This window comes from Pseudopodoces humilis, chromosome 16 (assembly GCF_049639895.1).
Source record: "Pseudopodoces humilis isolate 2021_Gansu_Grassland_sample_001 chromosome 16, ASM4963989v1, whole genome shotgun sequence".
In the NCBI taxonomy this organism is placed as follows: domain Eukaryota; kingdom Metazoa; phylum Chordata; class Aves; order Passeriformes; family Paridae; genus Pseudopodoces; species Pseudopodoces humilis.
Window position 1 is genome coordinate 10,677,759 of NC_142215.1, and position 27,077 is coordinate 10,704,835.

Consider the following 27,077-nt stretch of genomic DNA (forward strand, 5'->3'; position numbering starts at 1 on the left):
AGCAAGTGTCTGGCATAATACTCACTTGTTCAGTTCAGATAGTGCTGATGCAGAAAATGTGTGGTTTTTATATTAATGCCAGATATTAATTATTTTTGATAGATTTTATCTATGTAAAATCTCTGTATTTTACTGGATGAAAAACAAGATATGTGTTGCACAATTTTTTATATGATTAAAGATATTACTTGAGATCCCACTAAAAAGGGGACTTCAGATATCTATAGTTAGAAAATCTTTATATTGTTTAGTTGCACTTCTTCAGTCAAAATGGCCCATAGACACCCTGGTGAATCCTGTATTGTTTTTGCAAAGTTCTGTGTGTAAAAAAATGAGACACAATGATTAAGAGCCTAACCTGGGATTGCACTTGAACTCAGAGGAAAGACTTTGGTTGGAGTAAGGGATGGGATGGAAGAGAGAGGAGTTTTAAGACTAAGAGCAATGCTGTGAATTGAATTTAGAATTCAGTTATTCCCCGAACAGCCTGCTGTATACTTTTGTCTACATTAGCAGAACAAATAGATGATTTCTATGGAGGTATGTTTTAAAAAGCAAGGACTTTAAGTTTTGGCTTGGTTTTTTTTATTTAGCTAACACAGTTGGAGGTGGAGCTTTTTGAGCACTGTTTTACCAACTTCCTAACCTCTGCTTATGAACATTAATTCTGTAGATAAGTTAATTTAAAAAAACGATTAAGCCTTCATTATATCTGAGAGAGGGGAGCATTATAATATTGTCTTCATGGGAGAGAGAAGTATGCTTGTATTTTACCAGAAAAATGTTACGAATTTATTGTAAAACCCAGAAAGCTGAGTTGACGAGATGGCAAGTTTACAGGAGAACTATGACTTACTGGGGTCTATTACAACTTAAATAAATATTAGAAGTCATCATAAAATATCTGTTAAACTTAGTGGCTTGTAAGTATGGTGTCTAATTAGTCTTTACAACATAAAAAGACTACACATGGTTTTGACCCTTTAAGCTGTGATTATTAAAAGATTATTTTCTTTTTCCTGCTCTTGGTACTTATAAAATTATTACAATGAAGGATAGTGTTATTTTTTGTGTTGTGATTTTTTTTTGTTTTGTTTGGGTTTTTTCTTTGTTTTTGTTTTTAATTTTCAACATAAAAGAAATAAGCTCTAGATAAAAGCTGGCTGCTAAATACTGGGTTTTGGCAATGCTTCTTACCTCTCTTTGTTGGGTTTTATATTGATATCACAAATGATATTAATATCAGCAAATTTTATTCTGAATTTGCTTAGGAGTGAAGCCATCCTGAAAACAAAAGAGACAATTTTTTATCACTGTACTTCTGAGTGCCTTATATCAAAGAATATTTGTAAATGAGTAAGACAGCTGCATTTTATATCTTATCTTTAACTATATGACAAATTACTTTAAATGCTTGAGTGTTTCAATTTCCAATTACAGAACTAGATTAATATGATTGCTGTAGCATAATTCATTTAACTGATGATTGATGAAAATAACAAAATAAAAAGAAATTAATAGCAGACAGAGGGCAGGGTATTTACATTTTGGGAAAACAATGGTACTTTAAGTTCCCAAAGGCTTGAGTTAAAAAGGAGGAATATTCAATATGTAGTAGGTCAGAATTCTCCAATACTTACAGAAGCTTCTGTTACTCTGTTACTGTCAGAATGCTGTGGATGGAGTTTTACAATACTGGTAGTGCTTGTGTTGGTGAAAATTTGGTCCAGAGCGTTGATGTCCAATACTTAAAGAATCTTCTTAATCTTTTTAATTTATGAATTTATATTGATCTACTCACACGTTGTTTTTACACATGTTCATAAAAGAATATACTTTGTTTTTTTGCCCCAATTGGTAGAAGGAATAGTTTATAGTTCTTTGTGTGTTTGTGCTGGGGATAGGTTTAGTTTAGATTTTTAGTGAGGTTTAATTAGGTCAGTTTTGCCTTTGTTTGAACCATAGCTGGGATCTTGTGGTTCTTCCCCACACTTCCTTTTCCCACCTCCTTTTTTGTTTCTATTTTTGGTATGTAAGCTTTGGATTTTGAAAAGATCAGAGAGTTCCTAGGAGTACACCATGGTAGAAATACGTATTTGTTTATGACCTGAGAGTTTACTCTCTTTTTAAAGTGTATTTATATAAAAAGAACATACTGCTTGTATAAATCTTGGTGTCCCTTGTGGCAATCCCTCTTCTGAGCACGATAAAGAGCAAAATCTCAACTTCTGTGAAAAGGTTTTAATATTTGGGGAATTATATGCCAGTAAAAGTCCAGTTAAATTTGACTTCTGAATTTAAAATGCATGGCTGAAATTGCACTTGGATGATTTTGTATTAGATCTACCTAGGGCATGGAGGAATCACCTAGCCCAGATTTGTCTCTGAAGGCTTTTGCATGTGGCAGGTAGGTCATGTTTGGGTTACGCTGCTGTTTGAGTAGCAATACAGACACTGTTTTCTTGGGGACAAACTGGGTCTTTTCAGCTGTCCTTATCATGCTGTTCGCTCTGGCCTTTGTGGGACAAGCAGTGTATGCAGGTTTCAGAACTGCCTTTGTGGAATCTGTCATGTTTTGACAAATCTCATCTGGTGTCAAAACTTCCTCCTTCCAGCAGAATCAGGTGACTGGAGGGTCTAGGTTCAGGAGCCTGTTTGAATAGCCAAGACTGGGCAGACTCTGGACAGGGAGCAGAGAACACTTCCCAGCAGGTCCTTGAGCAGCTCTAGGGCTTTTTTTACCCAGTTATAAGGTTAGTTTGTATAAACACTTGGGAATCCCTTCTACAGAAGTACATTAACTTTAGGATACTGTTTAAAAGTGATGGAACCACAGTGAAGTTTGCTTCATGTGTTCCTTTTTGCTTTAAGGGAACATCCTGTGGCAGCTGTCTTTCCAAGTCACTGTGTTGTAATCCTAGTGAAGCTGGTGATTCTAACTCCTTGCACCCTTCTCACTTGTTTGCCACTGGAGTTTTGGCTGGAGATGTTGTTTTTAACTCTCTATGTGGTGGTTCTGCTCTTTATTAAGCAATCACTGACTTTCATCCCAAATTGAGCTGCTTCCACTGGTGGTGAAATGGCTGTGCCTATAATGTGTAAAGCGCTTAGGAAGGAAAGGTCCTACTTGCAGTGATGATAAAAATAAGTTTGTATTAGTACCTTTCATTTGCTCAAAGGCAAATGATGATTATGAAATCTAGACTTTCTTTAAAACACGGATTAAAATCAACTTGGCCTTAAAGTTGATTAACTTGCTCTTTAACTTCTTTATATTTTACCACAGTTAATCACAATTATGTGAGCTATCTGTCTATGCTATTTGCATGTGAGACCTTCATGTGCAATTTCACTTTCTGTTGCCTGGACAATCTTATGTAAATCCCATAAAAGTAATTATATTCTCATTACAGAGTGCCGATTGCTCTTCTCAGAGAAGGCAATATGAGCTGTTAATGGGAAAAAGTGCTGGATGTGAGATTCCTCTGGTAATCACCATTTGCACAGCCTTAAGGGCTATGCCATAACCTTAACACCTTTCAATCAAGTACATTTTTTTTCATGCTTCCCACAGTACAACAAACCAGTTGTGCTGAAAAAGCCCAGCTTCCTGCTGTAGATGCATTATATTCAGCACTAATTCAAACTCTTTAAACAAGTGAGACAAAGTTATATTTACACTAGTTTTTCTTCTTCAATCCTATTGACTTTTCCTCCAGTGAAGATTCTTAATTTACAGTTCTTCCACTTCTTCCTGATAGTTAGAATGTAAGGAATTAGGATTGTTAGACCTGGAAGAACACAGAAAATTGGAGGAATATCAAATTAATGCATTGTATGGTAAAAATTCCATCTTTCACTTCAGCAGTGTTGGATGCAAGTTAATTTTAAATTATTTAAGCCTGACATAAAATTGATAATGTAAGTTTAATAAAAACCAGCTTTATGCAACTTCCCAAGTCTGTTTTTATATTTGGTAATAGAGAAATCTCTCCCCCTATGATTTTACTCAAATTCCTTACCTCCATCATCGAACAGCCACCAAATGTCAATTGTACCTTTTCCTTGCTTCTTTCTAAATTGAGTGCTGGCTTCTAGCAGCCTCTGATTGAATTCACCCACATGCATTGACTGTATGGTGTTAATGGTGCTCTCTGTAATGAGAAGAAAAAAAGTGGAAGGGTGTCAGATAAGTGAGGCAATAAGTAGCTTTAGGGAGCCAAATGTAGGGAAAGCTTCAGGAAAATGACCTGTTTCTGACATAATTTCTATCTTTTTAATCTGAAAAAAAAAAAAAGGTACAGAGTAGATGCTTTGGACTTTTAATTTTCTCATATACACAGAAACCAAAGCTTGTGTAACACCTTGTCACTAGATTATAACATTTTGGAAAAGGTTACCTGATTATTTGTTCTCTGTCTCTTTTTAGTTAATTCACTGGGGCCTTAAAAAGCAACTGGGAAATATCTGATCGATTTTAGAAGTGAATGTGTCATTTTGCATCATTCACAAGCTCAGCTGTCTTTTAAAATACAGAGCTCCCTGAAAAGCACAGTCACAGTGGATGAAATGAGCTGATGGGGTGCAGGGGTAGCATAGGTGAAGCTGGAAGTTAGAAAACACGAGCACATATGGGTGCTTCCCTATGCTGATATGGCCACTGCTAATTGGAAATAAATTTTTATTCTTGCTTTTTGCTTGGCTGGCTTTAAAAGATAGAGTCTTGACTCTGTACTAACAATACCTTCTCTCATTCTACCTTTTGAGGCCTGTGGCTTTATTACTGCTTCTCTTTCAATGATTTCAAAGCGATGGTATAACAGCAGTATTCTAAGTGGAACAAACAGGCTTCTTTAGAGGTTTTACTCTGATCTTCTAGGTTCTGAAAATGCTTTGTTTGGTTTTCCTGTGTTTCTGGAGTGTGTAAAGGATAGTTCCAAAGCAGTTATTTGCTTTCTTCTACAGTTCTAGCATCTCTGCTGGAAGATGGAACAACTCTGGGGAATATGAACATAAAAACAGAGAGGTGGGGCTATTTAGTAACATAATCTATCTAATACAGAGACCTAAAATGTGTAATATGTATTTACTTTATGCATTTCTCAACTAAATCAAAAAGGGAAATTGAAACAGGGGTACACACTCTTGGTGGAGTTGTCGTAAAAATATGTTCTACTGAAACAAAATCAACTGAAGCCTGCCAGCTGAAGAATAATGGCATTTTATGTTCCCAGTCTGTAGATCTTCCTGGCACCTGTGGGAGTTGCATGCACAGCCAGATGTAATAGTCTCTGCAGGTGAAAACTCTCAAAATACATGTCTGTGTACAAGCATGGCTTCAGGTGGGTCATTATCATTACAGCCTAGCAGTTGTGAAATGAGACCTTAAATTGTGTCTGTATCATTTTACTATATCTGAAATGTAATATTGACTTCATCACCTACACATTTAAGTTATGTGTTAATTAGTTATTTGACAGTATGCTGTGTATGTGCTTTCAGTACTATTTTACTAGCTTCACTTGTGTATTTTTATGAAATTATGCTTAGAATATAAAGCAGTTGTGCTATTTTAACCTCTTTTTCAGCTGTGTACTGAGTTTGTGTGTGTGTCTATTACTTGAAGTAAGATTGCTTGCTCCCTGCATATTGTGCATATGTTCCTATTTTCTTTAGAGAGGAGGAAAAAAAGGCCTCTGTTTAAAAGCTTAGAACACCCTATTAAAAAGGAAAAAACAACCCAAAACCCCCCAGCCATCTTGTTCTGTATTCCTCAAACCTTAATAACCATTTAATAACTATTTTTGGCAAGTAGAAGTGAACATAAGCTGAGCTGAGAGGTTTATCTAGCAAATGAGGGGGAATGGTTGTGTTGCAGACATCGTGTTCTATGAGCAGAGGATGTCACTGTGCTGCATTACAGGGTTGTGGCCACAGGTTTGCACAAGAGACGTTCTGTTCCAGGGGCTTCTGTGTAGCTCAGGAGTTTTTGGCTTGGAGTAAAGTCCAGTTTGCGTACTGGTGAAAGTGTGATGCATTGAAAGGTTGGAAATATGTTGTCATTTTGGAACTTACCCTTCTTTGTTTCGTGTTTTGAGATATTCAATGTGCTGGCTTTTTTGAAGAATCCACAGATGCCCCTTTTCCCTTCTTCAAAATCATTTTCTTTAATGGTGGCTTCCAGTGCCAATCTCTCCTGCTCCAGCTTCTCTAATTCCTCTGTATATTAGAAAGAGAACTGGTAACACATTGCTTCTTTTAAATTAAATCCCTCACTGAACTAATGGTGATGATGTAATTTCTGTTGTAGTGCTTTGTACACAGTGTAAAGCTCCTGGTATGAATAATTCTTTTAAAATGCTTTTTCTTTGCAAACCAGTAGGGAGAAGGAAGCTGAGTTAACCTCTGGAAGCCCTAGCTTGGGGTGCCTGTGCCTACAGCACTGTGGTGTGCCAGCTGCTCTCAGGTGGTCTCTTCCAAATCAAATTCGGTATTATGACATTTTATAGTTACATAAGATATTATTTGTTATCTTTGTGGATATTTAGTTGGTTTCTTTAGCCAAGAATTTGAAAGGACTTTAGGAAAGCTGTTTTCCTACACTGAGGAAACTGAGGTATTTAGTTGTAGCCTGTGGATCTCTTTTCTTAGAATAAAGTCTCATAGTTTGTACTTTGAGATTCTCAGAAATATATAAGGATCCTGAATATACAATCATTCTCCATGCAGAAATATTTTTCATGTTTTAATTTTTTGAGCATTAGCTGCAAAGATGTAAGATTTAGCTAATCCATTCTGTAAACTTAGTAATACAGAAAACAATTTCATCTTAGCAATATTAGGCTTTTGCTGAGGAAAACATACCATGTGTTACTGTGGAATATATTATGGTGAAGCACTAATTAATATGATACAGGCACTTGCCTGCAGAAAACTTTTTTCATAAGGAAATCTTATATTTACTAAATATGAGGTAAGTTCATTTAAGATGTTGTATTAAAAAAGTAGAATAAACCCTCACTAGCTAGACATTATTAGCTCTGTTTGCAGTCTCAGTTGCCAACAGAAAGATTATATTTTCTTTTACTTTTTAATCAATGACAGTCACATATTCCTGATTATTAGACAGGGTGATAGCCACAAACTTAATGGTTACTCAAAACTAAAATTTCAGTTTTTCTGTTGAACAGAATGCTGTACCAAATATAAGAGAACACAATGATCATTATTTTCCACTACAATGACTGTATCTGCTACAAAATATTTCTTTGTATTTGAGGCTCCCCCCCTTAATTCTTTCTGAATCCTTGTGTCTTAACACTTGGAAAACATTTGCTCATTTGTAAGATTGCAGAGTTGTTTTTCACTGTATTTTTACAGTGTTGCAGTGACTGTATATTTTGGGCACTCAGTTTCTGACTCGCATCAAGCAGAGATAGGCAGATATCTCTCAGAAATCACCAGGGGGAAAAGAAAAGCTTGATTATTTTGGAATCTTTTCTGACTCCCTGTAGTTTTGTCCCGTGGGTCTCTAGGCACATCAAGCTGCCAGTGCTGAGCTAGTGTTCATCCACCCTTGTTCCTTAAAGGAGTCTCTGGCGCCTTTTGATTTGCGGGTTCCTTGTTTCTGGGGGTCTCCTGCTGCCCCCGACCCCGCGGTGCCGGCGCTAGCGGGGCGGGAGCTGGCGGCAGCGCGGCCGGCGGGCAGCAGGCGGCAGCAGAGAGCCGCGGGCCCGGCCTGGCCGCGCCGGGGGCAAACCGCGGCCGGGGGCAGAACTGTCCTGCCCAAAATCTAGGGAATTGTCCCGCCTTTGCCACCCAAATGGCTGTGGGATGGCGGAAGGTTCACCCTTTCCCCCCTGAGATATGCGCTGCTGGCCTAAGGAAGAATGAACAAAAAAGGGAGAGAGAGAGCTGATGTTTCCTGCCGGTTTCAGATTTTTCTATGGGTGGGAACTCTGTGGGACTCAAGAGTTTCACAGAGATGGTACCAAAAATGCAGCTTCCCATTTCCTGTCTGTCCCAGAGATATCAGGCAGGCAGATAGAGGAAGGTGTGCTGAAACCAGGAAGGAAAAATGCAGCAGAGTAACTGGTTGCTGTGGCACGATAAGATTTTATTGCTTTAGTCTGTGCCTGTGCTGGAGCTGCTTTGGGAGTTGAGTTCTCTGGTGTGCAGAGCTCCATAATGTGTGAGGCTTGGACTCTTTCTGTCACTGCCAGTGATCAGCAAGGATTTTAGGCAGGATTTAAACTGCACAAGCTAGGACGAACTGTGGAAGTTGTGAGTATAGGAACTATTCTAGAAAGCAGATGGTGACTCTTGCGAGTGTCAAGAGTCCTTATTGCTGTGCATCTAACCAGCAGAGATATTCAGCTGTCGAGTCACTACATACCTTGAACCTGAAGGACCTGAGATATATCAAATCCTTGGCTAATTCTGATGATAATTACACCGAGCTCAAAATCAAAGGCATCACTGGAAAGAAAGAAAAAGAAGAGTAAACATAATTTTACATTGTGCTTGATGATGTTTTGAAAAGATCAGTGAAAGTGTTCACAGGGAGGACAGTCTAGGTAAAATCGCAGAAGGAACTGCCCCACATAAATTTGTAGTACTTAATTAATCTTTCCTTATTTAAAAAAATAGGTTTGACTGGGCATGGGAACAGATCAACTATTCCTGAAGCCTTTCAGACAATGCATTTTTAGGAACTAGGTTGCCATAGGATAATTTTTTCTCCCTTCTCTGAGGAAATAACAAAGCCAAGGTGGGGTTTGTTGCTCTGTAACTTGCTTCAGCTTCACAGGTGAATTTTCAGCAAGCATCTATGAGAAGCCTGTTCTAAAATGACTGTTTCCTAGCTAAATCCCAACCCACAGAGCTGCTGAGCCTTAGGGACACATGAGATTTGAACCAAAGCTCTTCCTGTCTCCTAGGCTTAAAAGAAGAATTCCATGATGTTCTCTTATTCCCTTAGTATGTACATTAGGGTTGTTTTTCTCTGAGTTCCTGCCTGCCAAAAATGGGAAAATACAGTTCTGCAAAAGCGCTGCCGACAGCAGAGCAGCTTCTTCAGCATTGTCAAGCCACCTCAGCTCTGATGGTGCCAGGTGTTTGCTAAGCAGATCCTATGAGGTGTGGGAAGCCAATGAGCCTTTTTTGATGGGCAATAACTTCAGCCACAGAGGTGAGACGTATGAGCCCAGGTTTGTATGTATGTCCTTGCATTGTTTCTACACATCAAATTCTGTATGGAAATGCTACATTAATCTAGTGTAAGAGGAGTGAAAAAGGAGGTACTGAGCTGACTTACTGTATAATGCCTACATAGTTCTCAACTTGAGTGGCAGGTGCACTTCTCCAGTCCTTCTTAAATCCAATCACCAGGGTATTTGGTTTCATTCTACCCAAGCCTGAGGCCTGCCAATATTAAAACACTGCTTGAGAGAGGTACACATACATGCTCTTACTGTAAATGAAAACGTAATGAAAATGTAAATGTAAATGAAAAGTAATGGCAAAAGATAATTACTTCTGAAGTAATCAGAAGTAATACTGAAGTAATCCAGAACTAAGTTCTGGAGACACAACTAGACTGCATTTCATAAATGCCCTTCATGCTCATATCCGTGCAGAAAGCAGAAAGATTAGCTTTAAATCATTCCAACTATAAATTATTTTAGATGACAGAAGTGTAGTTTTTCTAAATTAGCATTCATTTGCATTTCTTCTGACATGCTCTCATTAAAATGGTTCAATAACTTGGAATCAAGAGAGAGTTCAAGAGCTGTTTGTATGCTCATTCTAACATAATGGCATAAAGCTTTTATCAGCTTCAGAATACACAGTAGATGAAGTGGGTCTGAAGTCTCTTTAAGCCTCTCAGATATACAGAGAAGTTATAGGCTCCTAAGAATATTATTTTTGCCTTGAATTTGGAAACTCTTGTTTCATTTGCTGTGTTCTTTTCAAAAGATTATCCAAAATCAGCTGAGCATGCTTTTTAGATAAAATTATGGTTTCTAAACAGGAAAAAGACATGGTTTGTAAAGATATTAGTTTGCCTTCAAAACTGGTTCTGGATGCTAAAACCTGGACAAGTAAGGGAAGTCAGACCTAGATTCAGCTAACCTGGTGTTTATAGAAATATAAATATTCAGTGAATTAGGAATACTCCTTTAAGAGACAGCACACAAAACACCAGTGTGTAAAGCTGCTACACCTGCCAACTTTTTACTACTAGCAAACAGAAAATAGGAAAAAATTGTTGGAACCTTGGTGGGTTTTTGAGTAGCACTGTTTATGTTGAAATCAGTAATTGCTACCAATGTCTTTAGGTTGGAATAGTGATGATGTGGTTATCCTTCTGTTTGCTGAAGAGAATTATTTGGGGTCCAGTAGTTGACTTTGGCAATAGTGCTTAAGTAGTAATGGAAAGGAAGAGATCATCAGACCATAGCAGTTCTCAAAAACATCAGAAAGATCTCCTACTGAGACAATGTATAAGCCCAAGATGAAGTGTCTTTGTGAGGCTTTTCCAGAACAAAGGGATCTTTATTAATAGCATTTCATCTTGCTCAGTTGTACTGTCCATTCAGCAAGTGTACAAAGAACCCTGGTAGGACATCAGTGGGTGACTTACCCAGAGTATTTTAGTTGATTCCCTACTGTCTCAGCTGGCACAGATGTCTTTTCAACAGTGTATCTCGCGAAAAGGATATGAATTTGCTCTACATTTTGCCTCAGTACCCATATGTTTAAATATTCATATATGTGAGAGAGGAAAGGAGATGGGAAAAATGACAGTGTCTCTGTGCCTTCATTATGGCCATTTTAAATGGACTGTTGGAAATTATCTCCTGCATTCTTAGAGTAATAGAAAAATATTGCAGACTTTTATTTAAATGACCTTCTTGCTATTTGCAGAAAATGTATATTATACATTTTCAGTTTTCATTTATTGCCAAAACATTCTCAGATATTTAATATGCTATATAATACCAAACAATAAAATTGATTTGAAGTGTATCAAGTGTCAGCTGCATAGACATTCATATGTGGCCCTGTAGATGCTTCTCCTTTTTCATAATAGTGTCTTATTCCTTTAGGACAGAATCAGTGTGCCTTGTCTCCATAATTGCATATGAACTAGATAGCCCAGAACTAGATCTTTATGAAATAATCTGTAATATAATATACACGTACCCCCAGAAAGCCCTTTCTGTCTATAACATTACCCATATATATGCAGAGCTTCTTCACAAGCTAATAGTAATGTCTCACATAAAGGGATGCTTTGATGTACACTCTCCTGTGTGTTCTGTAAACAAAAAGCTTACTTGAAGTAGACTTTTGACTCCATCTCTGAAGCTGTCAGCTGCCACTGCTGCATAAAAGGCTTTTCTTTTGTTCGTTGTGAGCCAGGCCTGCTTTTTTTCCATGCCACTGTTCATCTCCTTAACACACAGCTTGCGTGGTCCCTGCATGATACAGTAAAATATTATTACAAAGGCTTTGTATTGTACATCACACAGTGATTTTGAAGGAGTTACCTAGTCTGCTGTGGGAGCAAATGGAGAGAGTCAGAAAAATACCTTTCCAAAGAGGGTCCACAGAGATTCAGCCCTTTGAAAAGAACTGTGCTGCAAACATAATTCACATTCTGTTTGAGAGGGCTGAGGCTGTTAATGCTACTTAAATGCAGTCATTCTGACAGAAAAAAAGGACTTTTATGGATTGTGACATCTTAAAAAAACATCTAAGGTATGATAAAGCATCTCAGAGTGAATAAAGTCCCTCCCTGACTTGAATATGTAAAAGAGTCTCAGCAGATCTAAATATACATGGTTAAGTTCCTGTCTACTGACAAAGTAGAAAAAGAGAAAAGAGTTGATGCAATGGAATTAAAGATGCAAATGCCTTTGTTACCAGTTTTCTTTCAGTGGTCATCAAATAATGTAATGGAAAAAAATCCATGTCCATATCCAAGTCACAAGACATCAATGTAACTTAAGAAGAATTTGATCCTGGATGTATGAATAGCTGGGAATAATAACTTGAACAATAAGCTTGAAGTTTCATTGTGAGTAAGGAGAGGAAATGAACAAGTTTTGCCCGTCTTCTCTGTCTCTCAAAGGAAAGCACCTGAAGGTGGTTTTGCAACTGGCTTGCACAGTGCAGGTCAGACCCACACCTCTCCCAGGTGCCACGCTGTCTGTGTCCTCCCCTGATCCTCCTTTGCACCCGTGGAATGTTTGTGCAGTTGTACAAGTGAATTTGCAGACAGAACTAACCCTGAAAAAGCCCTTACATGAAGGGAAGGAGTAAAAGCAGATATAGTCCCTTTTACTGGAAACTCTGACTGTTCAAGCCAACAGCCATTACCTCAGAGACGAGTAAACTTGAAATCATCTCTATGTTCTGTTGAGATCTTTGTTTTGTCTATTTCTGAGCCATGTATCACCATGTTCCTGTAAAGTTTCTTGCTGTCTCTTGGAAGAAAAGAATGGAAGATGTTCTCTCTGGTGTGGTGTTTCAAAACTTTATGCATCACTAACAGCGTGTCAGCTTTTGAGGCAGAATGTACTGGGTGTTACATTTATGGCTGAATAGTCTTGCTGTATTTGTTGTGATATATATTGCAGGCTGCTCTTCAATATGATTGCTAGGAATTTTATCATCCACTTTTCACCACAATTTTGCAATTCATAAAGGTTCATTTTGTCACACTTTTATTACCAAGGAAATTAAATTTCAGTTAAGTTGCTGAAGAAATAATTAGAAAGCCCCCCTAAACAATTCAAAGCTTATATAACAAAATAGTCTTTGGGGTTTTTTTGTAAAGAATGACATCTCAGTTCTCCACAGAAAGTACTAATATTAGAGAAACATGCCTAAGAATTCAGAAAAATTGCTTAAACTCAACTTCAGGAAGCTGCATAGTCTCAGGATCCTGTTGGGATTGGTTCTATGCTTCCTGAATGCAGTGGGAAATCTAACAATAATTATAGTAGGAAGGAATTAGGATCATTCTTTCTTTACAGATTCATTTGATTTGGGAAGAAACACATGTGGATCTTTCATACTCTGTTTCTGCAGAAATGTGGCAGTATCAAATGAAGGATACCTACATTGCTGTAGAGGAATACATTATCTTGGCTGGACTGACTCTATTATCTAGATTCTGCTGCCCCATTTAGTGCCATGAGCTGTTTTTTGGGTTTTTTCTCTCTCAAAATTAAAAGGGCACTGTAATATTTAAAATATTTTTAAACATTACATTTTTTCTCTACACTACAAACCCATTTTTATTCTGTCCTGATGAGAGACTAGATCTTCATCCTCTAAGATACATCATTTGCTGTGTATTTATATCTAGAAATACACTTTGCTTCTCTCTTTAGATCTCAGAAGAGCATGTTTATCCTCAAAATTAGCATTGTAACAGTTTTGGAGGAACCTCTGCAAAGAGAGCTGATTTACTTGCCAAACCCCAACTCTGCAAATCAGAGACAAAGCTGAAAATAGAACCTGGGTAATTTGATTCTCACACTATAACCCTTCAAATTTTGCGTTTTGTGTGGTTAGGGGATTTTCTTCTTTTCTAAACTTAAAATCTTTCCTTGTAATATTTTTTTTCCTCCAAACAATTTTTTGGTTCACCTACTATGAACTTTGAAATGCATCTCAGTGAGGCATTTACCAGCAGGCTTTGTATCAGCTGATAGCTTTCGTGTCAAGAATTATGATGAAATTCATTCTCAGTGCAAACCTCTTTGGTGGTGTGAACAGCTGCCAATCAGCACCAGTGAGAACACCATGTGCTGAGTGAGAGTGGAATTGTAACAGAGACCTGCAGCCCCCACTTGTGCTGGGTGTGCAGATTTGGGTGAGTTCCCTTACCATGTACACTTCACAGCAGATACACAGCCCGTTGTTCTTTGTGAAGCTGTGGGTGATGTCTAGCAGAGCAGGCCTGACCATAGGAGCTCCTGTTAATGCTAGGCATTGTGGTCTGGTGGAGAAAAAAGAGGTTGTATATAATTGGCTGATGTACAGATTCAGGACAAGCCATTGTATTGTTTACTGGAAATCTTACCTGAAGTTTTTCACGTGGTCTTCCACTGTTGTTAATGCCAGAGCGCTGTCTAAGGCATTAACAAAGTAAAGAGCCTGAGTAGAGGAGCCCCAGTTTACTTCTGCATATGATAAAGATAAATAATGCATATTAAACCATGGGCTTTTCTTTACATTCTGTTGCAAAAATCAGCAATGGTCTTCTCTATGAAAAGCAGAGTATATTCTCTCATAGTTCATAGATACAGACTTGTTCTTTGTGCTTCATAATAGAATGACTTAGTTTTGCTTGTGTGATGCAGAAAACCCCATGCAAATAAATAGTTTCATTCTTTATTTAAATACTGTAGGGAATGTTCCTCCCCTATTTAAAAATTATTTTCTAATTTGTTCCATTAACTTTGTGTCCTTCACCTCTTTAGAAAATGGACAGCCCTGAGTCATGTATGTGATGTGGAATTTCAGGAAGTGCAAATGAAACCAGTAGGTTGTGAGTGCCAGTTTGCTCTGTTCTACTGTATAGGCCAAAAATTGTTCTCCAAGCCCCATTTTGGCATATACATATTTTCTCATTATTGTGCAGCTGTTTGGTCAGTGGAGACATATAAGAAATGTCTTGCTACACTTTGAGATCTACAGGAATGTAGATCAAGTCCTGTTATGCCAAGATACAAAACTAATATTAAGTGCAGCTAAGTGGAGTTTTAGTGTAAAGTCACCTTTTCTAAGGAATATTAGTTTTCTCTGAACCCTTCAGTTGCTGGCAAATTACTGCTGAAGTCACCCTCTTAGCAGGAGACAGGGCTTTTGTACAGTGGCTTCAGTGAATTTAACCAAGCTTTAAGGTGCTACTTTGCATCAGGGACACTGGCAATTTCCAAGGAAAGGGTAGAAATCCTGTCATGTTTTTGACTACTGGTTGAGATGGGTCTGCTTTCCTGCAGCTGATGATATATTTACAGGGAGAGAAGCACGGACCATCCCAGTGGGTGTGAGAGGGCACAGATAGGGAGGACAGACAACAGCAACAGCAACAGTAACAGTCTCACACCAGGTGTTGCTGTCCCAAGTTAACTCCAATAAAAGCACATCCATTGCTGGGAACCATGCTGCTTTTATTTGTTGGTTTTGTTTTGTTTTCTGCTGCAGAAGTAATTCAAGTGATTAGCACTGAAATCTGGACCTAGGTTAGTTTTGTCCTGGATATGAATAGCCAGACTGTCTAGTCTTGTACAGCACACAGGTTTTTAAGGACAGCTCCTGTGATTTGCTGAGCTACTAAGTATTTTTTTCCAGCAGTAAAAGTGGGCCCATCTGTCTTGATTTACAGGGGAGTTGTAGGGAGGTGCTGGAGGATGATCACTTCATAAGTAATTCAGCTTGCATTTTTATTGTATAATGGGCGGCAGGTTTACATTTTGAGTGAGGACTCTGCATGAGTCAGCTGAGAGCACTGCAAAATTCAGGTGAGGTTTTGTGCATGGGTGGAAAAAAATTAGGAGTGATACTCAAGTAAAAGCCCAAATGTCATAAAGATGTGGTGGGAATAAACCAGTCTGCTGGAATGTTTACAGAAAACCCTGAACCACACTTGAACTGCTTGTTAAACAGACAGTCACCAGACTATCAACTTCATCTGTATTATATAAAGTGGAATTTAACAGGATGCTTCAGACTTCCCTCTAAATAGAGACAGCACAAAAAAATTATTTCTAATTTTGTTAGCAGAATTAATTTCTTTAAAATCCAGTCTAGCAGCAAAACATATGCATGTAATAACAGTGGGGTTTGGCCTTACCTGGCTTCTTATATGTTACATAAATATATAGGAAGAGCTCAATGGCATAAGTGATGAGAGCTGCCCACCAGTTGATGACAAACATCACCCCGCAGCACAGCAGGGCTCCAAAAAGTGACACCCACATGTTATAATATCTGAATGCAGGTCTCCAACCTGTTTAAAGAGAATTGGGGAAATTGGAAGAGCATGAAATATATTGATATCATGGTAATCCATGATTATTGTGCATAAAATCCCATGCACAGTTTGTTACAGGCTCTGTCACAAGGGGTAGGAGACATATCTGTAAATTCTTAGGCACCATGTGTACAGATACTTTCAGGTGCTGGCTGATGTAGCTTTCAGTTTATAGAATACTGAGTTTTACAGGCCTTCTGCTGCTCTCTTTCCTACTGCTTTGTTCAGGCTGGCTTTGAGTAGCTATTCTGTTTATATGTAATTTTGCAAAATTAAAGTTTACTGGTTCAGAATATTTCAGAACATCAGAAGGTTTACCTGTAACTCCAGATAATTGATGACTGTGTATTTTTGATGCATATAAACAGAACTCTCTATTGATAGCTAAACACTTCCTGAGAGGAGTGTTTATCCCGACACTGTAAGTGCACCTGTCTTAAACTTGGAAATTGCCTAGTCTTGTGGCAGAAAAATAAAATCATCTGCAATTGACTTTAAAAGGATATTATTCCTGCTGCTCTTCAGCTGCACTACGGATTCCATCCCCTGCTACCAATTAAAATGATGAGGCAAGCACTGAGCCTTCATGGTTTGCAGATCTCTGCCAGGTGTTCTACAGAGCAGATTTTGGAGAGGGGAAAAACACAGAAGATACAAGAGGCTGAGCAACCCTATCTTGGATCATCTTTATAATGAGGGAATGGGAAGGACCTGCTGGGAAGAAATTGTCTGTCCTGCAGCCTTGCAATTATTATAATCTATCATTGTGAATTGGCAAAAATTAACTGGAGGAAATGAGAAAAGAAAAATGGCTGAAGTTCTGACTGAAATGTTAAATAGTGGCAGAGTAGAGTCAGATGTACGGAGATGAAATCTATAGAGGTAATTGTCACTCAGCTCCAAGGCCATATGGAGCAGATCTGCATTTGTTCAGATCTGCAGGTAATTAGCAGAAGTGCTCATCTTTTCTTCCCTCTAAACAAATGGCACTGTGCAGATCTATAGGAAGGAAGCTGATGCAGGCATTTCTGTCAGTATTGCAGTTTCTTCACACTGGAAATCAAAAATGTATTCCTTGCTCCTTGAGTTGAATAATTAATTCATAGAAGCAGGAAATTGTTTTTCCTGTGTGCTAAACCAGTGTTGCTCAGCTGATTGACTTTATTCCTGAAGGTGTCACCCCTTCATGAGATGGTGAGAATCATTCTGCTGTGGCAATGCACAAGTCTGACAGCCAGAATGTTCCTTTGCTGCAAATGTAGAGGGAGGATCTCAAGTTACCCCTGAACAGGACCTCATAGTGCTTCACAACTGTGCTTTACAATTCTGCTTCCAGGCACACAGCAGAGTTGTGCTGGTGCTGTTTGATGGACCTTCTCTTGCTCTACTTGTTCCCCTCCAGGCAGCATCACTTGTAGCACTGTTACTGTGCTTAGGAATCTCCCCGTACATTTCGCTGTAGGTTTGGAGAAGGGAGTGATGACTCCCCACTATACCTTGCTTGCTTCATTGGCCAGAGTTGGCATAAGCTTTTACCCACATGTTTTTTAATAGTGAGGGGGAAAAATACCAGCTTAAGGAAAATTGTTTTTTTCTCCAGTGGGATGCACCAAAGCCTTTCTCATCCTGTACAACTGTAGGCATTGTAAGGACTAGAGCTGTTATTTTTATTGTTTGGAGTTAAATAAAATGCCATCACATTCAATAAGACATCAGCTCACATAACTTAGATACTCTACATATACTGCAATTTTCTCAGACATAGTCTAAAGCTTCCAGAGATCAGACTGTAAAGCCCGTATTTAAATCACTGCTGAATGCAGACTCACCTGGAGATTTTGCATATGAGGCATGAAAGCAGGAGAAATTAATCAAAGCATATGAAGCCAGGAAGAAATTGGAGATGATGGGAGCAATGGTATTCAGTTCAGCTGCAAGACACATACACAAGTCATACAGAGGCACCAGTTTCCTGGACTGTTGGCTAGCTGTTTCCTGATGATGCATTAGATCTGAACATCGTCTGCATTTATCATCCATGGAGAGTTTGGGTATTTTCCTGCCTTACTAAGGCCACCTTGATCTACCTTCATCCATATGAATTATGCCTGCTAATCCTGATTTTAATAACATTATGTGCTATGCAGTGTTATACTTGATACTGTGATTCAGCATAGTGTATCTTAATTATGTAGATCTGATGTAAAGTTCAGAATTTTAAATACATAATTGACAGGATGGATGCATTAAAAAAAGATTTGTACTTAGTTGCAACTTAGTGGGAATCTGAACTCTCTACTAGACGTCCTATTTATTAGTGTAAGACAGGTTGAATTTCTAATCTTGGAAAAACTGATTTAACAGTCCCTGCACTCCTAAATGTGGTACCTGGGATTTTCTTTCACTATTGCTGGTAAACTTGGATTTGCTTTGGAGCTGATGGTGGGAAAGACTTGGGCAGAATAGGCTTCCTAATTATCTCCAAATTACCTCAGAGTTATGTGCAATATAAACTGGAAAACCATTTTCAAAGATTGTGACTTATCTGATAGAGTTCTAAACACTGCCCTCTTCCAGCAGAGTGAACAGGAATTGGAGCTACTCCACATCTTGGAAAATGAGGCGGTGGTGGTGGTGGTAAGTCACTGGAATCACTGCTGGTTTCTTTTTGCCTTCATTAGGAATAATGGAGTTGCTACCAGGACTTGGAGTATGCTTATGTCAGAGCTTACCCAACTGGAAATTTTTCAAACCGCAGCTCCTAATTGTATTATAGTATCAGTTTGTATAATTTCAGAACATGACACTATAGTAGCTGTGTAACATTATACAAACCAATCAAAATGAATGCCATGGCAATCACGAAAGTGAGGACATATCCCCTGATAGGCTCGTTATTTTTTCCGTATCCTTTGGCAAAGAATTCTAGCCCTTTGTAGACGTTGTCCTTGCAAAGAGCCTGGTAAGAAAATCAGCACATAATTCTATTAAGCAGCACTTTCTTGTACCAGAAGTCACTGTCTGTGAGTGGCAGCTTGCTAGGCTTTTGCTAAACAAAAGTCTGTCTTTAGTGCTTCAAGTACATCAACTGCTGTGGAAACATTTAAATAAGGTGATAACACAATATGCTACTATGTTATTATGTCATGGGAAATGAAATTACAGACATTTAATACTTATTCAGTGCTTTAAAATAAAAAGGTAATTAAATAGCTAAATAGAATCTAGATTGGGAGAAGTTGAAGCATAAATCAGTGGCTTGATGTAATTTGTACAGGTTATCTCTCCCATGCCTTCTGCTCCCAGTCTGTCCACACTGCTGCTGCCCAGACAGCTTCTGGACAGCCTCTTAAGAGCACACCTGCCAGCACCTGAATCTTACAGACCTGAGGGTTCCTGCTGCTCTTGTGCTTACAGGGTGGCTTTTTGTAAGATAGAAGTGATCCTGAAAGTACCCTTGAAGCTATTTATGACAGGCACATGAGTATCCCCTTCTCCTGCAGGAGCAAAGCTGAGCTCTGACCAAAGGAACATTATCACCCTTTTGTGATGATAAGACCTGTCTTTCTCTGCTGAAAAACATTCTACATATTGTTTACTCTGTCTCTTCCTGCCACGTGTCAGTGTTGCTTAAATATACATTACATTTGGCACACAGAGTTCAACTTTGTCTCTGGAGTAAAACCAAGTATAAGGAAATGGATAGTTTAATTTTACCTGGAAAACTTTGGGTGCGCTGACAAGAGATGCTAGAGCTGATGACAGAGTAGCTGAGAAGATGCCAGCTGTGATGAGAGGACCAAAGCCAGACACCATGCTCATCACCTGTAGGAAAAAAATGAAGGTAAAAAGAATAGGCTTGCATTTGGATGCACTTTTTAATGACAAACCCATTTTAGTGCTCTATGTGTCTCTGCTTTTCATGGTTCTAAATTTAATCTGCTACAAACAGTACTATTATTTCTGATTTAGTTAAAAGGAATGGAGGCAAAGCCAAATTTTTATTCAAATATGCAGCTGTCTGCTGGGGCAGATGAGTACTCTGTGAGATTTCCTCACTGCCTTTGCTAACTGATTGCTATATGTAAAAACCTCTACTTGATGAGTAAATAGTCAGCTTATGGACAAGAAAATGGAAATGGCAGCAAAAAGCACTGATGTATTAAATGTGGTTGGAGGCACTTTATTTTCTTTGTTTGTTTTTTTCCCCTTGATTATTTAATATGGCTAAAAATGAGAGAAAATGCCTGGTGATGCTGACGTAACTGCAGTGCTGCAAGCAGTGATGATGGTCACTGTCAGGCCTCCCTCAGCCCTCCCAGGAGCGCTGGACTGGCCTCTGTGACCACTGAAGTGAAAGGGTTGTTGAGAAGCACCAGACAAGGAGACTAAAAGATGGATGGATGTGATTGGTGGTGTGTGGGCAGTACTTCAGGAAAGAAACCAGTGAATCCTGAAGATTTGTCAGATGCAGTCATACTGTTTTCTAGCTCTAGCCTGGCAGGGGTAAATGCAAGAAGTGAAAGTTTGTCTGGCTGTAGGGAGGTCATGATTTTAAGGAGTGCCCTGAGTGTGTGCAGCTGAACTGAGGTGGGAGTAAAGATGGTAAATTATCAAGGAAAGAAGGGAAAGTAGTCTATGAAAGGGACAGCATACCCCTTTCAAGGTGGTTACCCAGCCCTGTCATTTAGCCAAGCCAGCTGGGAAAAAAGCGAGTGACTTTAAAAGCTACAAATGACTCGTTGAAAAGCATGTGCAGGTGGGTGGTGAATTCTCGCTGGCTATGAAGCACAGGGGCTGAACAGAGATCTGGGACCTGTGGTTGTCAGGCTGCAGAACTGCTTTACTTTGATGCTTAGCCTAAGCTGTATTTTGAAGAATAAAAATGGCAGAGAGGCTCTCTCTGGCCTAGGAGAAATACTCCATTACTTCCCACTTGATTTTTCACTCTACTATTTTTGGATACTTTTTTTTAAGAAGTCAGGACTCTGGTTTTTGTACTGTGACACAACCCTTTAACTGTGGCCACAGCACCCCTGAGGTAAAATCACAACCATGTGTCAAGAGCAGTGAGGTGAGTTCCTCATCTAACAAGAGTTCCTGAGGTCCCTGTTAAGTCTGGGCTTTCAGTTTGAAGATGTTACAACATATACTGCTGCATGGTACTTGTTAAAAGAGGAGATAAAGGCCTTACCAGAGTGTTAGGAAGGCTAGTGATGGGCAGTGTAAAGGTAAATGTGCAATGCAGGGGATTTTTGCCTTTCATCATTCCTTCCATCACAGTTTACTTTTTTAGATAAAATTGTTTGTCCTGTTGTAGTTGTCTGCAAATAATGGTTGTACTTATTGCATGTTTGTACTTATGTATTCATGTATAGCTTATTATGCTAATATATGCTAATACATATTATCTCATTAAAACCTGAAAATTATTCATCAGCCCATAATCACATGGCTGACTTGCACATCTGGAAAAATCATAGCCTAGGCCACAGGCAGATGATCCATTGCAGCTCATTCCAGGTACAATTGTATCATTTACGTTCCCAGTAGCATCTCGGACAACACAGGAGGCTGTGGAAACAATGATATATTTTTATTTTTCTTCCTTGTGACATTGAAAGAATGTTCTTACCACATTTTGACTCATAAACTGCACACTTTTTGTACAACTGGTGCCCTTAGACTCATCCCAAGGAGCAACATTTCATGTTGGGCAGGGATTACTTCCCCATATTGTGACTGAGTTTCTCATGGTCCTTGTAAAGAAATATTTGCGTCTGTTACTTTTAAAATAATCAGCCACTTAACTCATATTCCTGAGATTAGAGACCCAGACAGAGATCAACAATCAATTGACTAAATCAGAAGTCTTTTGTTTTCCTGTTATCACTTTTAAAAGTGCCAGTATTCAGAGCAAACAGATCAGTGAAGCTTTTAGGTCTAGGCATATCCTTTTTATGTTTAACAAGGGTACAAAATTACTTTAGAGACCAGATCCTCAGCTGTTCAGGTTGTCATAGCCCTGCTGACACCAATATGATGAGAAAAACTTTGAACAGGAAAACTTACCTATTTTCTTTTTGTGTTTATTAATATTTATGTTGTTTTTTTTTCTTCTTCTGTCCTAGGGTGACTTTACGATGCTGGTATCCCCAATCATCTGTTCTGTTTATGCTGGATATTAAGTTATACACCTTTAAGACTGGTTCCAAGAGCAAAGGGAGGGAAAGAAGTGTGCAGTTTGTGTTCAGAAATGGCACTCCTCCGTGTTCTGCTCTGGACTGTGTTGTCTGCAGCACGGACAGACTGTGGGACAGAGCTCTCCTTTGCTTTTTAGTTAGGTCTTTTTTTTCAGCTAGCTGAGGCAGAGAAGTTCCCCAGGCTGTGGCTTTTCTTTTTCTTGGATCTTTTTAAACCTGCTCTGGACTGAAAACCCAGGCAAACACTGGGAGCTCACCCCTGGGGCCTGCCAGGACCAGGATGTGGCATTTTCTGGTGCAGGAGGGACTGATAAGAGACTGAGAGAGCCAAGCTATACCCCACAAAAAGGACTTTCTGAATTTGCCATCTCTTCAGAAGAGCAAGAGGTTTGATTGTTTAATATTATTCATTTGTTATGCTTGTGAATACTTTGCTTGTTAAATAAGAAAGTTTTTTCCATTTTTCTCCAAAGAAATCTTTTCTGGAACCAGCTGGGAGAGGGGCCACTTAAATCTGCTTTCTGGAGGGCCCCCTTTGGAAGTTTCCTCACAAATTTGCCCTAAACCACAAGAAGTGAGAAGAAACGTAGGGAGTGTTGATCTCAATATTTTTAGTGGCCAAAATGTAAATTTATATGATGTCTTCAAATTTGTCAAAAACATTAAGAGTCAGGAAACTAACATGCAAACATTGGGTATTACACCAAAAAATGCACAGCTCTGAAGCTGAAATACAGCTACTGCTAGTGAGAGCAGAGCAATGTTCTCAAATTAGAACACCAACAATTTATAATATAAAGTGAATTTATAAAAGAAAGTGAAGAATGTCTACTTAAATTTTAATTGCAGGGAGAAATTTGATCCAAATAACTCAATGTCCTGAGCTGAGGCTTGAGTCAAGTATTCTGCCTTATGCATTAAGTCCAAGAACCACAGAAGTTAAGAAGACTTGAGAGTCGTCTCCCAGAAAAGTGAGTTCTCTGCAGGGCTTTCTTGTGGTATTGAGGTATTTCATCATAAGAAAGAGTGTTGCTTACAACCCTCTTTCTTACAATACTATTAAATACAAATGGAAAATTATTTTTCTTGTCCAGAGATTTATTGCTTGTAATGAGAATTTTACTGCATAATCCTCCAACACAGTTTATGGCTTCAGTACAGGCCTCGTTTTCACACATGCTCATTTTGTTACCTCACATTCCACTACTGTAGAACATGTAGTTGTGTAGTTTCTTTGAGACAGGCAACTGATTTCTGTCTTTGACATGTAATGTACAAAATGTGTGTGTTACTGTGCTCCTGTGATTCTCATGAGTATTCAGTAAGAAGACAAACAGAAGCCATGTGAAATTTCAGTGAAAAGCAGGAACAAAAGATCAGCAGATTGATCAGAGGTTCCTTTGATCTTTATTATGTTTGTGTATACTATATGCTGGTGATCTTTGTCACTGAATCTTATGCAAAAATGGGGACTTTTGTTTCTATTGATTGCTGCTTTTATTAAACAACTGTTTTGGCATACAATAAAATCAAAACTACTGTCTCGCTACATAATAAATCCATGACATGAAAAAGCACTGAGGCTAATCATTAATTTGCATGCCAAGTTTTCAAACTTAACTGTACAAAAGAGGACATGAAGCAGAGCTTCTGTACTTACCTGCACATATTGCAACAGCAATGTAAGCAATTGTGGTGATCAGAATGGCCAGCATTGTTCCCTGGGGTATGGCACTTTGTGGGTCCTTAAACAAACCAGTGACAGGGAAACATTGTGAGTTTGTGTGATGCAGCCTGATTGCATTTGCATGCTGGGAGTTCTACTACACTGTGGTATGAAGATACCCTAGAGAGCAGATTTTTATCACTCTGACCTGCGCCAGCATTTCTGGTACCAACACGCAGACACAGAAATGCTTCTGTGGTGCAGCACTCCTACCCTGCACATAGTGAAGGATATTCTGCAGGAGCAGAGCTCACATTTATAACAACAGAAGGGTCCTGAGGTCTGCACTTCTTGAACTCCAAACTCTCTTTACGTTGCATTTGGCTTTATTTTAATGTTTAATGATGTAGTGGGTAAATAGTTACTGAACCATCAGACTCTCGTGGATGACAAGATGGGACCATTTTTGGTTAATTGGTAAGATTGATATAGTCACCCTGTACAGAATACAGTACTTCCGTGCTTTGCAACCAGTAATTGTTAGCTGGGTCTTCACAACAGCTTTCTTACACTGTATTGACTTAATTTAGATAATTTAATGAGGCTGGGTTATAATGCTTACAGACTGGCCCACAACAGTATCATCTTTGATAATGCAATTGTAAGTAAGAGTCGAAAGATCTGTACTGTACATTTTAAAAGGATTTTTAATGCTAGACAACCTTACAATTGTGAGGGTGTGTTTGTTTATGCTAGGAAGAATTTTTTATGAATTTTCTTCTTATGTTGGTTTAGCCTGCCTTTTTAAGTCAAAGATTCGCTGTGAATGCATTTTAAGTCACAGACTTTTTTGTAACTATGCTTGTTGAAGGGTGAAAAACCAAAATAGAAATTTGGAGTTTATTGTGAAGCATGCATGAATTGCTTAACTGGATTAGTAATTAATATAATTTTTAAATGAGGTAAGGATTTATTGAGCTGGAAAATAATTGTGGAGTCACTTCTGCTGCAACTGCAACTTCTGCCTTTGCACTCAGACTACAGTAACTTTATGCAGTTCTGATGTTCATGTTTTAGGTCATTGTTTTTGTGGAATCTTGTGGTTATCTTAAGCTCTGTAATATTACATCTTAAGGTTAAATCTTCTTAAAACTCAACAACTTTTCTGTTCTACGTTTTTAAAATTTAAACCCATATTTACTATGCTGTTAGCACTTTAGGGGCTAAACCCCACTGAAGTCAGTAGACGTCACTAGGAAGCTGTCCCTATAAGTAGGCTATGGAGTAGGACACAACTTGAATGTGTAGTGGCTGCAGGAGCACAGACAAAGGTGTTTGTATAAAATTCTAAAGAAAGTTCAATTGGTAAAGTTTACACTTTTTAAACACTCCTTAGCTTGTCTTTTAGATTCTGGAGAGGCTGGTTAATTTAATTAGACTTGTCTAATGCATCTAAACATGCTCAGTGGGGAATCTGCTGCCTGGAGGACTTGTTTACCGAAGTCCACTTATTGTGAGACTGAGACGACTGCAGAGATCCAATGGGAGAACTGCTTCCCTAGGTCTGCTCGCATTGTTTCAAGCAGCTGATGAAAGAAGTGCTGCTGCACTGGGAGTCTGCCATGCAGACAGAGCACCATATATGGCAAAAGAATTATTTTTGTTCGATAAAAGGATGGAGATTGTGTGAGGCTGGTGCAGTCTCACTGGGCAGAAGTACAATGGTTTTTGTTTTTTTAATTAAAAATGGAATCTCACTGACGCTATCAGTGGCTCAGTTTCCACATATTTTCTCTGTGCTTGGCTTGTAAAGCAGTCCTCTGAAAACAAAGGAGCTGAGGCATGCAGCTCAGGGTTAGGAAGGGAAAGAAAATTGGCTCTCTGGGGTGGTAGGATCTGGTGAACTCGTGACTTCTGTGCCAGTACAGAAATAGTAGACCTTTAGTTGAATCTTTTAAGGTCTTCAAGCCAATGGATTTATAGGATAAGGCCAAATAACTTTATCTGACATGCTGGGGTTATCAAGCTGTGAGCCATGTCTTGTTGGTGAGGTTTTTTTTCTTTATTTATTTAGGTTGTTTTTTGAATGTTTTTGTCATGAAAACTGGAGGGCACTCAAAACTGATTTCTATAATTTACCTGCATGTTTAGATACTGGAAATTCCTTCCCCTATAACTGCTAAACTGCAAGAGGAGAATGGGGAACTGACAGAATGGCCACAGCAAGACAACTGGGCACCCTTGGACCTCCTTTCCCTTTCTCTTCAGACTCTGTTTTTTTTTTGTCACAGCTGCAAGCTTGCAGCTTTTTCTTTGAGCAGCAGTACTGACACGGGATTAGGACATACTTGCTTTAACTAAATGCACTGTTTGCTCTGCCCTTACTATGACCCTGAAAACAAAAAGCTGGTCTCCACTGATTCTTGTGAGTACAAACATGAGCTTTCCAGGTATGCTTTTTGGGACAATGGTTGGATTGATGTTTACAAAAGATGAGCTCCAAGAGATACACACGTAATTTCTCTTATAGCATGTGCTGCTAATGGACCATTAATGATATATTATTATAGGTTATTGAAATATGCTTTTAAAAGATATAGCAACCCAAATCTAGCTAAAGTAATTTCTGTAAACACCCATAATGCATTATGAGAGAATTTGTATGTTTTTAAATAATAAAGCAGGTACTTAAGACATGATTTTGAACTGAATACAGTGTTGATTCATGTTTTGTTTTCTTGTTATTTTTTCCAACCTCTGGCTAATATTATGATGTTTATGAAATACATACTTTCAGATCTCCTGAGATATTGGCTCCTGCAAGAATGCCAGTGGCAGCTGGGAAAAAAATGGCAAACACTGAAAAAAATCCTTCTCCACTTCTGAAATCTGGTCCAAAGTTTTCTGCAAATATTGATGCTGCAAATATAAGTGAGAATGAAATGTAACAGCAGGATTTGATTCCAAAGTTACTTAATGAAGGAGGTGAATAAGCCAGTCTTTCACATCTGGACAACTGGGTTTGAGTCTGTCTCACATCACAAGCAAAGTGAATTTGATTTCATTAGTTTGCTCCCCAGAAGGATGTGCTTGTCTGCATCTCAGAGCTACAGATCCATGTTGGAGTGACAGAAGTGTCACTGCAGCACTT

General features: G+C 38.7%; 1 protein-coding gene across 4 annotated transcripts in view; it reads right to left on the reverse strand.

The window, feature by feature from the left end:
• Positions 1-27,077, reverse strand: part of SLC12A1 (solute carrier family 12 member 1) — a 47,400-nt gene that overhangs the window by 4,948 nt on the left and 15,375 nt on the right. For all 4 annotated transcript variants that reach the window (XM_088063370.1, XM_014251031.2, XM_014251030.2 and 1 more), the window contains 16 exons: positions 26,718-26,845; positions 23,921-24,005; positions 21,480-21,631; positions 19,775-19,882; positions 18,893-19,016; positions 17,887-17,988; positions 15,878-16,033; positions 14,102-14,201; positions 13,906-14,017; positions 11,343-11,483; positions 9,317-9,423; positions 8,396-8,478; positions 6,076-6,219; positions 4,023-4,154; positions 3,680-3,791; positions 1,198-1,284 (listed from right to left, as the gene is read on the reverse strand). In XM_088063370.1, coding sequence (XP_087919496.1) covers positions 1,198-1,284; positions 3,680-3,791; positions 4,023-4,154; positions 6,076-6,219; positions 8,396-8,478; positions 9,317-9,423; positions 11,343-11,483; positions 13,906-14,017; positions 14,102-14,201; positions 15,878-16,033; positions 17,887-17,988; positions 18,893-19,016; positions 19,775-19,882; positions 21,480-21,631; positions 23,921-24,005; positions 26,718-26,845 — 1,873 coding nt within the window. The remainder of the gene's footprint in view (positions 1-1,197; positions 1,285-3,679; positions 3,792-4,022; positions 4,155-6,075; positions 6,220-8,395; positions 8,479-9,316; positions 9,424-11,342; positions 11,484-13,905; positions 14,018-14,101; positions 14,202-15,877; positions 16,034-17,886; positions 17,989-18,892; positions 19,017-19,774; positions 19,883-21,479; positions 21,632-23,920; positions 24,006-26,717; positions 26,846-27,077) is intronic.